The 15,604-nt window shown below is 41.3% G+C and overlaps 1 protein-coding gene across 4 annotated transcripts in view; it reads left to right on the top strand.

The window, feature by feature from the left end:
• Positions 1 to 15,604, top strand: part of ADCY1 (adenylate cyclase 1) — a 225,643-nt gene that overhangs the window by 164,840 nt on the left and 45,199 nt on the right. For all 4 annotated transcript variants that reach the window (XR_012157423.2, XM_073332758.2, XM_073332760.1 and 1 more), the window contains exon 8: positions 12,219 to 12,374. Coding sequence is in view for 3 of the 4 variants with exons in the window: in XM_073332758.2 (XP_073188859.1) it covers positions 12,219 to 12,374 (156 nt within the window). In the remaining variant the exon portion in view is untranslated. The remainder of the gene's footprint in view (positions 1 to 12,218; positions 12,375 to 15,604) is intronic.

The following is a 15,604-nucleotide window of genomic DNA, read 5'->3' as shown; positions in this document are numbered from 1 at the left end:
GCCCAGAGCCCGCATCCAGCAACCAAACTTCCTCCCAGAGACCTCCTGCCGCAATCAAGGATCCTCACTTTATTTTCATTTACTTCCCACTATTTATAATATAGGAGGATGATGAAGAAAAAAAGAATGAAAAATGGGACAGGGGAAAGAGAATGTTCTTTTTCTTCGCTGGGTTCTGAGGGGGGGCCCCGAAAATGGAGCTGCACACAGGGACCCACTAACTCGAAATCCGCTACTGGAAATAGGGTGACCAGATGTCCCGATTTTATAAGGACAGTCCTGATATATGGGGCTTTTTCTTATATAGGCGCTTATTACCCCCCAACCATGTCCCGATTTTTCACACTTTCTATCTGGTCACCCTAACTGGGAATGAGCACAGAGCAAACATTGCATATTATAGCACAGAGCAGACTTCAGATTCTATCAGCATTCAGTATATTTCCTGCTCTTATGTGAAGAACACAGACATTTTTGATATTTTATTGAAATGTTCTGTCTAGGCCATTGTGAGATCTATCTTCACATAAAACTCCCATTGACTTCAATGAGAGTAACACACACACAGATTACAGGATTGGGCTCTCAGAAATTAGGAAGGGTGAAGAGGAAATCAGTGGGATATTATGCGGCTTATTTTGTGATGTGCAAACAATATGAAATAAACAAGTTTAGTATTTGTTTTTTCAATTAACATTCAGAAAGAAAATGAAATATTGTGGGGAAGCTGCAAGTCTGGGAAGTACTCATGCAAATGTATATTTGCGCAAAAGTTCATGTCAGAATTCTTTATGGTAACCATCTTAAAAATCTCCTGTTCAGAACACTGTCATCCTCTCAGAGAGAGCAGAAATACAAACACCTGGTAACTTAGATGACTAGGCATACACTACTAATGAAGAATAGTAAATATTTGAAGATATAATCAAATAGTTTGGACTAGCTGATAGGCTGATATATGTTTGCATAAAGCATTCACCAGATAATTTTGAATAAATAGCATATTTTTAAAAAATCAAAGCCTGTCTGTAGATAACTCTCAAAAAGTAAAAACAGGCTATGTCTGTTCACTTATTTGCTACAAACAGTTCACCAACGTCACCCAACATCTGTATTAGCCCTTTTCCACAAAGCCCAAAACAAACATTTTACAATAGGCCGCATAACATGAATTGTCAAATATGATACATAAATGCCAACACACACTCTATAAGTTCAGTAATACACGAAAAACTACAGCGCCTATTTATCTCAATGGGATGGTGTTCCTAGCGTCTGTTTGCCAAAAGTTGGGAATGAGCAACAAGGCATGGATCACTTAACGATTACCTGTTCTGGTCATCCCCTCTGAAGCACCTGGCAGTGGCCACTGTCAGAAGACAGGATACTGGGCTAGATGGACCTTTGATCTGATCCAATATGGCCGTTCATATGTTCTTATGACTTCAGTCTGTCCTGTCCTCCTCTGCATTTGATGTGGGATGCTTCCTCCTCCTCCAGACTGCCTGGATCATCGGGTGGCATTGAGTGCACAGTGGGGAAAGTCTCCCTGCTCTCAGTTCCAGTGTCCAGCACTACAGCCTCTAAGAGAAGAAAATTGCACAGAAAATCCTGCTCATCTGTGCCAGTTTGGGCTGGAGCATGCTCATGCACGCAGACACTCTTTAGCAGCCAGCTTCTAGCAAACCTCTACTGGGCATGTGCAAATGGCAATTTTCAGAGGCTTATAACTGCCAAATATGAGTGGATTTTTACAGGGATGGGGGGAAAAAGCATCTCTTTGACCCCAGCCAAATGTAAAGTCTCCACTACAAAGCATGGGGTGCGAGAGCTTGTCAATTAAACAGTTGTAAAAAGAAATTAACATTGGCAAAACAATCTGTTTTCTCCAGCCCTGTTCTCAAAAATGACTGAACCAGTGTTGTTGAACTTGTCCAAACTTTACAAAAATACTCAACCTAAGTCAGACTCCCCATATGGAAAATTTCAGTCCAAACAGTTAAAACTTGGGAAAATTATAAGTAACTGAAAACAGAGTCTTACAGGGGTAAATGTTAGGCAATATTCACTGCCCCAAAATGTCATTAGTGCAGAGTTAAGTATGACCATCTACTTCCTGAATGTCGAGTGCACCTGTACTTAAATCTCTAAAACCCAGTAAATACAGAGTTATGGTACACACAAGCTATGCCACGCAACCTTAACTCTGCCCCCAGAACCAGTGGGGATGTACTGTCAGTATGATTCAGCTAGGACTGCACTATAATAAGCAGACATAAGGACTGACAAAGTAAATGTGCCATTTTATGTGGTTTTTTCCCCCACAGAACTGTATTCTCTTATTGTACTCGCATGTACTCCAACTGCCCTTCACTGTGTCAGGGACAGCTGTGTTGACTGGTGCAAGGATTTTTTGCAGCAGGTTGCCACAGCTCACACCATATATGAGGAGAAGTGCATCTGCACCCAAAGGGATCACAGGGCTCTGATTCCATACTAGAGCCATACTAGATTCCTTACCACCGACTGTTCCTGTTGTTCAGGACACTGTCACTCAACCATCACCACATTATCCCAAGAGAGTGTGAAAACCAGTTGTGTGCCTCATCTTATATGGTAGTGAGTTGCTATTTCAGGGCAGTATAATCCCTTGCCATTTGAGACTCTCTGGTAGTCTACCCACAACTTTTAGTTAGGCTATATAGTGTTTTATGTTAGCCATGTAAATGATTATGTATATATATTTGGGAAAAAAAATTAAATAGGGTGTACGAAAGTGACGTTCTGTCCCTTTAAATATTTGAGCACTCCCCTATCCCACCCAGTGCAAAGCGTCACTTTCATGTTGGTTTCAGTTTTGCTGAAAGAACAATAAAGCAAGCACGGGATAGAGCTGTGTTTCTGTCTCCTCTGCTGGGTCCAAATATAATAGTCAGGAATCTGCTTTCATTCTCTGTCTCTGGTTTTCATCTGAAACAGTTTCCTTAATCACATGTGCTTATAAAAAGATACTGAAAGCAGACACTAAAGCCTTGCACTAATTCCCACTGCAGTGTGAAAACCAGTACAAAGGATGGATTACAGGTACCTGAGTGTGGGATTACAGGATGAAAAAGACTGAGAATTCATGTATGAGGGGGTAGAGAATTCAAGTTTTCTCTCCTCGTTTAATCATAGTATCTCCTCGCCCTCAGATCTCCACCCTTCTATTCCTGGCTCCATCTTTCAGTAAAAACAACTAATAGGACATAGCAGGTGTCCCATATCCCTATACCCCCAAAATATCACTTCAGTTAGCCTACCAATACTTTTTTGGTAGCCCCCCTTCCCCCCCCCCCCCCCCGTAAAGCTGCCTCCAGAAATAGAATTTAACACTCAATATCAAAGAGTGATAGCTTTGTCAAAGAACAGGCAGAATATACTATTACCGCGTGGTTTTTACAATTCAGTTTTTATCAGTGAATCATTGTTAGCAGCTTGCATTCTTCAGATTTAGCAAGTGCATTTGGTTTTCTGTATGTGGTCCCTGAATGCTTTTCATTCTATATTGCAAAGGCTTTCAAGTGACTTTTATTAATCAAGTGTAGCTTGTTTGATGTGTATGATTGTTATTGGAATAGGATTTTTGACAGCAGGCTGCTGTTGTTTTTGTCAGACCAACCAAAGAAACTTTACCATGGTGGGGACTAGATTTTCACTCCTCTTAAAATAAAAATAAATAAATAGATAGATAAAAAATCTGAACTTGATGAGCTGAAAAATTGCTAGTCAGCAATGTGTAAACAAACAAAAAAGGAACAGGAGGAGGGGGAATAAATTGAGAGAAGGAAAAGGACTAAAATTAGCATTCCAGTCATTTTATTTTCTTTTTTGATGTCCATCTATATACAGACAGAATCTTAAATTTCCATCTATATTTGATTGTGATAACCTTCCTTGCAGGAAGGTGCATTCCACTGAATAATAGCGTGTCCCGATAGAAAAGACACTCTCTTCCTGCAGCACAGGTGAAATTTTCAAGGCTTGTGTTCTGTACAAGCAAAGAGGAAGCCACAAAACAAACACATTAGGCCAAAATGTTCAAACTCAGGTTCCTGAAGTTTAAACACCTAAATCCATCGTTAGGTACCTAATTATGTGGTCTGATATTTCTTTTTCCCGAGATGCTGAGCACCCACAGCTCCCATTGTCTGCTTGTCTGTGGGAGAAATGGGTGTCCAGCACTTCTGAAAAATCAGATCACTTTTATTTCAGCACTTAAATGTGAATTTAAATGCCTAACGTTAACCACCGAAATTTGAAAATTCTGACCACTGTTTATGCAGATCTGACATAGTGAAGGGACATAATTACAGTTCAAAGCTTCCACTATAAGGGTATCTGTATTAGTTCAAAAACTGTACACAGAAATGTGGTAACAATGAAGAGCACTATTTTTAGGTCTACCAAACACACAGCTAGCATTGGGAGTAACCTCTCTGTGCAACCACTGACCAAAGAAGGAGAGAAGGGCGTTGTTCTGTCTGGAGTGGCTCACAACTGTGAGGGCTTACCTCAGTGTAGACTGTCAGAAAACAAGGGCTGATATTCCAGCTGGTAGTATACAGATTTAATAATTTTATTAAGATAATGTTGAAGTAAAAAGAAAATGGTACAGAGTTTAGGCATAGAAGTTTCTAGTTGTCAGGGAATAAGGTACAGATTATTAAGAAGAAAAGGAGTACTTGTGTGGCACCTTAGAGACTAACAAAGTTATTTGAGCATAAGCTTTCGTGAGCTACAGCTCACTTCATCGGATGCATTCAGTGGAAAATACAGGGGGGAGATTTATATACATAGAGAACATGAAACAATGGGTGTTAGCATACACACTGTAACCAGAGTGATCACTTAAGGTGAGCTATTACCAGCAGGAGAGCGGGGGGAGGGGGGACCTTTTGTAGTGATAATCAAGGTGGGCCATTTCCAGCAGTTGACAAGAACGTCTGAGGAAGAGTGCGGGGGGGGGAGATAAACATGGGGAAATAGTTTTACTTTATGTAATGACCCTTCCACTCCCAGTTTCTATTCAAGCCTAAATTAATTGTATCCAGTTTGCAAGATTATCAAGGGGTGCGAAATTCGGTTTAGGAGCAGGTGGCATAAGGAATACATAACCTGCAGTCTCCCCGATTTGGGGTAAAAGTTTAATGGGTCCAAGTACAGACATTGAGCTATGGGGGTATGTTGCCCATATAATGGCTATGTTCAGGTGTGGAGTATAATGAGTGGCTACGATGATGAGGATGGATCTACCCTCATTTGATGGGATTTAATGTTCAGTGAGTTTATGGTTCCAGTTCATATGGTCCAATGGAAAAAGTCTCTCAGTCCCTTTCCCATAGTTGATGCACGATGTCATACCGGCTCACACCTCCTGGTACTGTCGGTGACCGGTGATGTGTTCAATGTCCCTGGACCATCAGATGGCGTCCGAGACCATGAGGCGCCGCATGAGCCGTGTGTAGCGTCGACCAATCCCACAGGCCCGCAGCACATGCTCGTTGCAGGGGTCCCAAGCTCCCAGGGCTCCGATGATCAGGGCATCCATCTGCACCTCGTAGCCCTTCGCTCTCAGGGTGTCAGCCAGGGGAGCGTATTTTTCCAGCTTACGAGCTCGGGCTTCGCAGAAGGCCGGGGTCCTGTTCTCAAAGGAGACCATGATGTCGACGACGATGATCTTTTTCTGTGCCTCTTCGGTGACTACCACATCAGGTCACAACTGGCTGTCAGTACCGGGGATGGCGCAGTTCACGGCGACCTCCCCTAGGCGCGGTGCGATGGCTGTCACTAGGCGGTTCTGGATGGCATTGTGGTGCAGCTGCCAAGCTCTGGAGTGGGGCTTGCAGCTGCACAGGACATGGGGCAGTGTCTCGTTGGAGTAACCACACTTCCTGCAATGCTTATCTTGGTTCCCGTGGCGGACGGCTCCGTTGAGCGGGACGCAATTGAGCCGGACGCGGTGGATGAACCACCAGTCGGCAAAACGGGTGAAGCCGCCCCTGGTGAGGAAGTGGTTGCTGGCATCCCATTTGCTGGTCAGTTCAAAGGCTTTACCCTGGTCCTATTTACGCTTTAGGGTTTCCACGTACAGCGAGTGGTCCTCTCCAGCATGCCCCGGCGCTCAGGGTGACAATGGTGTTGTCGTTGGACCTGATCTGTGGCACCAGGACTCCCAGCTCCTGGCGCTCCTTGCACCACTCCCAGCAGCAGCCGATGCGCTTCCCCAAGCGACGCATGGCATTGCAAGCATGGGACCACAGTGAAGTGATGTCGCCACTGTCCCGTCCGAATTCTCCATCCAGGGAACCACTCAGAAAGCTGGCAGTGTTTTGGTTGGAGGGGGCTCTGCCAATCCGCTTCTTTGTTGCGTCATGGAGGGCATTTGCTGCGATGTTCCTTACCATGGTGTCAGCACACGTCAGCAGGTGGAAGGCGTGGGTGATCACCGCGATGTCACACAGGTCACCCATGTGGGGGACATTGGCACCGCCAGGCCTGTGGGTGATATAGACCAGCTTGTTCCTGGCTCTCTGGGGAAGGAACAGCCACTTCTTCACCAGCTGCCGGACGATCTTGTATGCCTTGTTGAGGGGTACCTTCGCCACGGCGGATCCCCTTACGACGAACGAGATGCAGGGGATCAGGAAGGTGTTCAGGGCGTTTATCTTCTGCCACGGTGCTAGCAGGGAGGCGTCGATCTTGGTGGCATCCTGCAAGATCTCCTGGATGGTGTCTGCTGGACACGGAAACCCGTCGGCGTGCCAAGGTGCCAGTACGCCTGCCCCTCTGCCAGGGTTCTATAATTAGATTTCACCAAGCCAGCACCACACGTGAACTCCAGGATCACTATCTCAGTCTTACCATGGAGTCACAAACAGTCCCCTTAGTACCCAGCCTGTCTTGCCACCCAGACAAACTGGACTTTGTGATAAAGGGTCACGTCAACCAAAAATCACACATCAGGTTTCTTCCAGTCCCAAGAGACCAGTCACTTACTCCAGATCAGTTGGTACTCTGGATCTTACACCAAAGACAATGCTGGCAGCCAATTCTGTAGTAAATTAACTAAAAGTTTATTAGCTAAGAGTAAAGAATGAGAGATATTGAGAGATTAAAGCACGTAAAATAGATGTACAGGTGAATCACAGTTTTTAACTCCAAATAGTAGCAGTGATGTAATAAACTGCCAGTTTTGCAAAAGTCTTTCAAGATACCCAGATTGTCTCTGGAGATCTCTGTTTGCATCTGGTACACTTCCCTGTAAAAGTCCAAACAGTCAGAGATGAAGGATCTTTCTTTGACTCCATATTTATGGTATCTTCATGCAGAAAGCAAGCTGACAGTGTCTCTACCCACATGGGTTTTTCCTTTGATGACAGTGAGTGAGGAATGCACTTAGTCTTATGACCTCCAGTCATCATCACTATGGCCATTTGCTTTGGAATTAGCACCTTATACAATAAATTTCTTCATTAGCATTTCACAAGAATTCTTTGATGGGTTATTGAGTTACATGGGTATATACAATGTAAATGTTTGTTACTACATTATAACAGAAACAGATAAGTGAAAACAATACAAGTAACATTCCACTAGCTTTCATGAAGTTTAAAACGTTACTCCCTTTGATTTACACTGACACACAAGTGAATTGGCCTGTGGTCCTGATCTGACCTGCTCTGCCAGGGTCACCGAGGGAATGATGCTTTTGTTGCAAAATGTGTTGGTGTACCGCTTCAGTATCACTCCTGCTGTCACTGTGAATGGTGCTAAGAACAGAAATGCACAAATGTCAGTCTGATAGCCCCCAATCTGAAATTATTCCATCACTGTGAGTGGGAGTGGGGTTTGGGCCTTTGCTTTATGTTCTGTTGCTCCCATTTTATTTTACTCCCCCAAAAATGTGGCACTTGGAGACGAGAGATGTGATGGGCTTAGAGAATGACTGTATCTATTTTATTGGTCTCCCAGCAATCTTTTAACACTTGCAACCATTAGAAATATGTGCTGTATTTGTATTGGATAGGTAGATAAACTGGTTTGAACTATGGAGAATTTTTTTCTTATGCAAGTTGTATTCTTTCACCACTAAGTAAAATGGACTTTAGTATATTAGTAAAGGAATTATTACAAATAAGTATAATATGGCATATGAGAGATTTGTCTAAAAAATTGCTAATTACCATAGCTGTGAAAAGACGAACCTGAAATAAAACTTGCTCACTTATCTCAGGATAACAAAAGTCCACAGGAAAGCTCAGTAAATTGCAAGTAATAACAGGAGAGATGCTAATACCAAGAAGCTTAGACCTGACTGACTGAAGGCATAAGCAAGAGACAGACACACAATACAGCGTGGAAGCGTTCTGTGAATGCACTTTGAATATCAACGGTACCCTCCTTTTCTGTGATTTCTTTTCATGCCCCTAGCTGACCACAGCAAAATGAACTGCAGTCTGATGCTGTTTCTGAGGAGCTTAGATAAGCAGCAGTGGCTCCTTTACCAGAGTATTATAAGAGATGCCAACAGAGGGGTGTTTTCTCAGAATTTTAATCAATGATTGTTGTATTCCACATACTTCAATGCACTCTCGAAGCTGTAAATAGGCTGGCTGCCCTTTGTAGGGGTCTGATAGAACATCCCCATTCTTATCCTGATTTGCTGGCTATATTAGTCCAAAGAACCCTTCCTAAAATGATGTTGCAAATGAACAAGCATCAATTCAGCTGCACTTAAAAAGGAAGTGCCAAAATAAAATAAAATAAAATAAAGCAGGCCATGAGCAAGTTCAGTGGGATGCCTGTCAAGGATGGCCTAATTTTTTTTTTATTTAAGTGTGGCATAAAGAGGTAATACTACCCTCCTGGCAATGACCGTTTGTCTGTGTTATAGCAGAAGCCCAACAATGCCCAATGACTGGTAAATAAACAGGTTGCTCCATCTGCTGCTTTGAAGATATTTTAAAGAAGCTGTTATAAACTCCGGAAGTTACCTTTTTAAAAATTATCTGCACACATTAGGGTTCTTCTGAGGGAGCGCCAAGTTGGCGAAAGGGAGGAGGTACACCTCCTGAGCAAAGTTGTCAGGCAACATTATTCCTCTATAAGTCATAATGCTTCTGGGCAGTGAGAGAAGCATAGTGTTCACAGGAGATTTGATACACTGAAGGAAGTTTAGACTGTACTCTCCAAAGCACACTCCTCCCAGCACTTCCAGGGGGAGAGAGACCATGCCCCTGTTCTTGCCGCTCTCTCATACATGCCCTCTTGGCTCTGCTAGCAAAAATTTCCATTAGCACACCCAGCTATATTACCGTTTCTCTTTTGTGGGTACTCCGAGCTGCAAAGGAGCTTCTTGTTCTTTAACTAGAAGATCAATTCAGAATCAGCCTAATATCGCCCCCAAAATGAAGATGTGTGGCAAAATCACTGACCTGCTCAATGTGACTTCCAGGTGAGAGGTCTGACCTTGTCCGCCAGACAGAGGAAAGGGGACTAGTTGTTTTGGAGTTGAGATCCAGTGGTGATACTAAGATCTATTTCACCTTGTGCCTTCCATATGTTCCCTCCCTATTACTGCAACTTGCAAAATAGAGCAAAACTACTGGCGTTAATTGCCAAAAAAAGCTGCTACGTTTTGGTTGGGTTTAAAGAAAGGCATGCAGCAAAATACTTATATTTCTAGAAGAGCTATGGCTGTTTTAAGAAAACATGATGGGATTAATCAGTAACATCACAACTAGCTACCCAAAGGCTATGTTTTAGCTTGGGGCCTTGCAGAACATTGGGGTGAAGATAGATCCCATTTGCCATATTCTGACCTAAGGGCTATCTATGCCTAATAATATCTTATTTGGTATGAACAACTAAGGAATGTGTTCAAGATATTTAGTGAAGTGAATGTCACTGTACAATGTCCTCTGGGCAGAATATTGCTTTCCAGCAGTGAGTCACTTGCCAGAAATTCCTCAACTGAGAGATTATATGCGAAGCCACTTAAGAGAGATTTTTTTCACTATTTCTAACCTACACATAATCAACTCCTTATATAGCAGAATAACATGCACAGTAAACTAGTGTCCTTTAAATTGAAGAACTATCAGATGTGCTGTATAATGCAGATAGTATTAATCTACTTTAATCATCCTTCAGGTGCACAATATAGTAATTGTGCCCATTCAGGAATTTTTTCCTGTTTAATAACAGGTTGTGTCACACATTAATTAAAATGTTATGCAGATATTTAAACAGACTAATTGATTTCTGTGTTTGGTTGTCACAGTGCAACATGTAGTCTGCTGAATGGTACCCATACAACTCAGTAGGAAAAGCTCTGTATTGCACCATAAAATGCAATGCATTTCTCAATACCTAAATACATATATTTTAAACTGGATATAAAGCCAAATTCCACACTGACTTACTCTGTGTGTAATATAGAGTGTATAACTGAGGAAAATTTGTCCCAGTTGCTCTAAATTCAGATAACCAAGTATGTACACATTCACCCTAGTATCTGAGCAAACAATTCTGATTTACTTCCTCCTTTCTACCCTGCTCATTAAGACTTGATGTAATAAAGCAGATGACACCATTGCATCATGTTGATTAGATATCAAACCCTAAATGCCAACCATTAAATTGAGCACTCCCCAAAAAAGTGATATAAACCAATAATGGAAGCCTGGACTAAACATTTTCTCTTATGGATAGAACTTTTTGCAACCAAGATGACATTTCCGTTTAGTATACTGTATCTGGCTGACACATTGCCATAGTACATTGGATCTGTGCTATCAAGATAGAGAAGTTCAGCCCTCCATGTGTGCTGGGACCCTCGCTCATCTGCAGCACACTCCTCTGAATCACTTTCTTGGATTCCCTTTAATTTGTCCAAAAAATTTTCTCTAACGTTTCCCATGGTTGGTGTAGGTAGAGGGGAGCTATAAAAGAAATGATTTTGGTGAAGTAAGGGATTGTTTGCCTGGATCCTGATAGGCATGGGCAACTCCCAGTTGTGAGCATGCGGTAGACCCCTTATGCTGCAGTAAACAACCATCACACTTCTCGACTCTTAATGGCAATTATAAACCAAATCCTTTTTACTCATTTCAGTGGCCATATTCCTTGGCTCCCAAGGACAAAGATCTGAGCTTTGTTTGGGGTTGAGGATATGTTTCAGTTGTCCGAGCACTATGCACTGAACTCTGGGTCTCTTCACTTTTGCTCCTAAAATAGGTGCATAGTAATTTGATGAGAGTGATAGTACTTCTTTGTGTAACAGTGCTGGCAGGTAGTGTGGCCTTTCAAAATTCACGCAGATCCTCCTTCACAGATGACATATGCCAGAAGCGTAAATAATCCAAGCAGAGGTGGTTGCATGGCTCCTGAAAATAGATGAAGGGGTTCTGGTCCTGGTTCTAATCTAAGAACAGCACATAAGCATATCTTACATTCCATCAAAGTCAGTGGGTGTTAAACACATGCTTAAAAGTTAAGCAAGTGTTTTTCGGAATCAGGGCCTCTGTGCTGAAAGAAGTGGACCCATAAACATCCACCCCAGAATTCCTCTCCATGGCTCTATGTCCCCAGTTTTGAAGAAGCAAGATGTGGGGTATAATAGTTGGGTCCCCCAGCTCCCCGTTTGATCATGGTTCCATGGATGCATGCCTGTATCCTGGAGCCAGAACTCTAGTTGATAAAATGAGAGAGTGAAGGTAAGAAGAACATGACAGAAATGTTATAAAAAGAAAAGGAATAAACAGAAAAGTTCACTCATTGTTTATACTTCTTACGTGCTGCTTTTATTTTCAGGAAAAAATGGTTAAGTCAAATGAGTATAAAGTAAAAGAAGAAATACAACTAATGCCTCTCTTCTATATCAGTCACTAATGGGTTTTGTACTCGTAGTTTCTATAGAAACTCAATTTTGAAATATTAGTTATGTTGTGCTTAAAGATAATATGTTAAACATATTCTATATATTAGATATAAAGAGAAGTATTCTACCCCAAGAAAATAGGTACTAAATGTAAAAAATGTGTAATAAAATACATTGTTTGATCACAATATTCATTTACAATGTTTTCATGCTTATTCTGATCATTGGACGGTATATGTACATGTAGGTATGTAAATCTGTGTGTATCTTTTTCATATTTTTAATTGCCTGACAGATATTTCCAGGACTGATTCTCTCAGACATAAAGCCTGCCAAAAGAATGAAGTTCAAAACAGTCTGCTACCTGCTGGTCCAGCTCATGCATTGTCGTAAGATGTTCAAAGCTGAGATACCTTTCTCCAATGTCATGACATGTGAGGATGATGATAAGGTAATTAATAAGGATTCTCTGAGGTCCTTGAATGTGTGCTTTTAAAATGTATGTTGCTCCATGTTGTCTCACAAACTAAACCAAAACAGGTTGTTACTACATAAGTGCTGTCAATATAATAAACCCTTGTCTAAAAAAAAATTCCCCATTGTTGCTAATATGGTTTTTGCTCAGTAGGTAAAATAGCAGTTTTAATCGTGAGGCACCCACAAGTGCCTTATTTGTGCATTTCAAGCACCATGTAAATTAGAGCATAGTAAATTGACTTGAAAAGGCAAATGGCACCAGGCATCCTATCTGTGCTAGGGATCCCAGGGTTCCCACTAGTGCTGGAGCTGAACTGGTGCTAGCAATGATGAAAAACTTTTGCAGAATTTCCCCAGTATAGACAAAGCTTAAGTGTAGCAGATCTCAGGTGCAGAGTCACCCATACCTGTGTGCACACACACATCTCACAAGTGGATACCGTCTGGGACTTGTCCTTCAGAAAAGAGTCCCTGAGGCCATTGCAGAAATTTCAAAACCTGTTTTGCAAATCCCTGGAGTCCTCCACAGTTTTCAGCTGACAGCACTGCACATGCAGTAGCATACAGAAAGTAAGTATATTTGTATGCCTATACATTTCTATATGAAAATGTGAATGGTAACCATGAATCATAAAGCTGATTTGGTGTTGAAACCAAAAGATTGGAAGAGTTATCAGATCATTTATTTTGCCAGTAGGTGGCAATGTTACATAGTTTGCTGCTTGAATGTCAACTGCAGTAGAGCAGGAAGTTCATTCCCTGGGATTTGAACTATGTCTTGGATTGTCTCTGATATAAATGAGATACATTTTGAGAAACTTCAAATCTTCTTTTCTGGCAGTATTAGAACTTTAAAGTTTGTGAAACTTTTTTGTTTCTCCCAGTACTGACAGAAACACAAAAGTAAAAAAAGCAGACCTTTTTGGTTTAAATCTCAAATCTCTTATTGCCAACTTTATTTACCATTTATAGAAATAGCACGTAACTCACAGATGACATCATAGCTCTGAATTACATCTTTTAAATGCTCTTTGAGTATTTTGAAAAATCTATGTTTATTCTATAAAAGTTATGTGACAATTTAGCCTTTTGAGTGTGTGTGCATGTATACATAGCATGCATACAAAACCTTAGTATGTTAGGGAACTGGCTTAAATTCCCCGAAGTCAGAACATTCAAAGTCACTGCTATAATGTTATCTTTAACTTACCTAATTGTGTGTCAAGTGTTTGCAACTCAGATGGGACTCTTATCTCAGAGAACATGATGTAAGAGTTTAATCTGTACAAACCAGCCTGCTCTCCTGGCTTCCTTCAGAGATCATTATTCCTTAAATCATGAAAGCCATAATATAGCTCAAAACTCTTTGAAGCTGGCCCAGTATTATCTGCATCTGTGCCACAATAAAGTTAAAAAAACTCTCTGACAGAATACTTTACCTTGCTAAAACCTGAGACATCATGAAAGTCTGTAACATGAAAAAAGGTAAAATGCATATTAGAAAATAAATGAAAAAGTAGTTATATGTGGACAAGTAGCTGATTTTATGGGCTAATAGCTCACTCCATTTTAATTCTCTTCAACATAAAACCCAAACAAAACCTCGGTCACTTAATTGAAAAAACGCCCTGCAAAATTTAGTTTAGAAAGCAAAACTATGAGACACCAAAATATAAGTATCTGAAATGAGTAGTAATCTATTTGTGTGTGTTAACTGGAATTTCAAGTACATGTTAACACAGTAGCCCTTCAGATTACATGCTTATTCAATATATTAAACTCAAAAGGCAAAACTCAAGCAGGTATTGTATCTGTGTCATTAGCATTTAGCACCAGCACTATTGTGTAAATATGAGAACAAGAAAACAGTGAGAGAACTGAGAAGACATTTTATCTATGCTACGGAATCTCTTCCAGTACTTATCAGGGACCACTCCTGAACCAAGCCACTGGTTTGTAGTATTTCCTGACTGATCACTAGCTTCACATATCTACTTTACAGGGAAGTCTGCTTATGTGTGTTTGTTAACTAGCTGCTGACCTGTGTTTGTTTGTGTGTTGTGTTTTGTTTTGATTTTAAGAAGAGCTGCCACTCCTGTTTCACGCACAGTGAGAAAGGAAACGTCTATTCATTCTGCATACATTTAGCTGGTCTCCTTTGTCCCCTGAGCTGTGACTTTGAAAGGGAATTGTAAAATCTCAAAGATATTTTCTAGGTGTATAGCCTTTTAAAAAGTAACATTGACAGCACTGCACTGAGACCTTGTGTCTGTTTGTAACAAGGGACAGCAAAGATTCTTCTTATTATATCCTAGGTGGTAGACATCTGTTTTGGTTTTTTTCCAAGCTGATCAGTCATAACCTAATGCATTAAATGGTCTTCCCTGACACCTGCAAATGTTTCACAAAAGAAGTATGTTTCTGACTATGTAGAAACAGGTTGAGCTCTTCTGTATAGGTCATGACAGGGGCACAGCCAGGCCGAATCTGAACAGCGCTGTCACCCCATGCATCAGGTCACAACGCCTGGAGCTGGGAGCCAGGCCCAGGCTTGCAGAACAACAGCCAGAGGAGTGAGTAATGCAAGAGAAATGGTAACAGAGGAAATACAATTATAAGGGAATTAACCCTTCATTAGCCCTATATTTGTGGCTAAATTTGTGGTGTAAAATTATGTAAAGTCGTATGCTGTGGATGTGGAGAAGGTGAAGAAAAGTTGCTTTGCAAATACTATCCCATCCACGTCGTCCTCAACAGCAAAACTGTTCAGAGGCATGGACAGTCTAGGGTTAATTTGAGTCGTTGCCGCTAAGTCACAAAAATGAGTTTTTCTCATCTGTGATCAATTTTCTTGTTACTCTGCTGATCAAGTCACTCTGATCTGGGCTGAGATGGCTTTCACCACAGTGGCAGAGTAGAATGCTGTTGAGGACAATATGTAGAGGGATTTTTAAGGATGAGGAGTGAAATCATGGCCCCACTGAAGTCAATGGGAGTTTTGCCGTTGACTTTAGTGGGGCCAGGATTTTACCTGAGAAATTGTAACTAATTTGTAATTAGACTGTAACTTGACAGGGGCAAGGACTATGTCTTTCCTTGTATTTGTCTACAAATTTATATTTGCTTAGCTGAACAGATTCCTGATGCTGACTGGGGACTTGGCAATACAAATGATGAGACATTTTCAGTCATGAATAATGTCAT

Source organism: Lepidochelys kempii, chromosome 2 (assembly GCF_965140285.1).
Source record: "Lepidochelys kempii isolate rLepKem1 chromosome 2, rLepKem1.hap1, whole genome shotgun sequence".
NCBI classification, from domain to species: domain Eukaryota; kingdom Metazoa; phylum Chordata; order Testudines; family Cheloniidae; genus Lepidochelys; species Lepidochelys kempii.
This window is presented reverse-complemented; position numbering and strand designations above follow the sequence as displayed.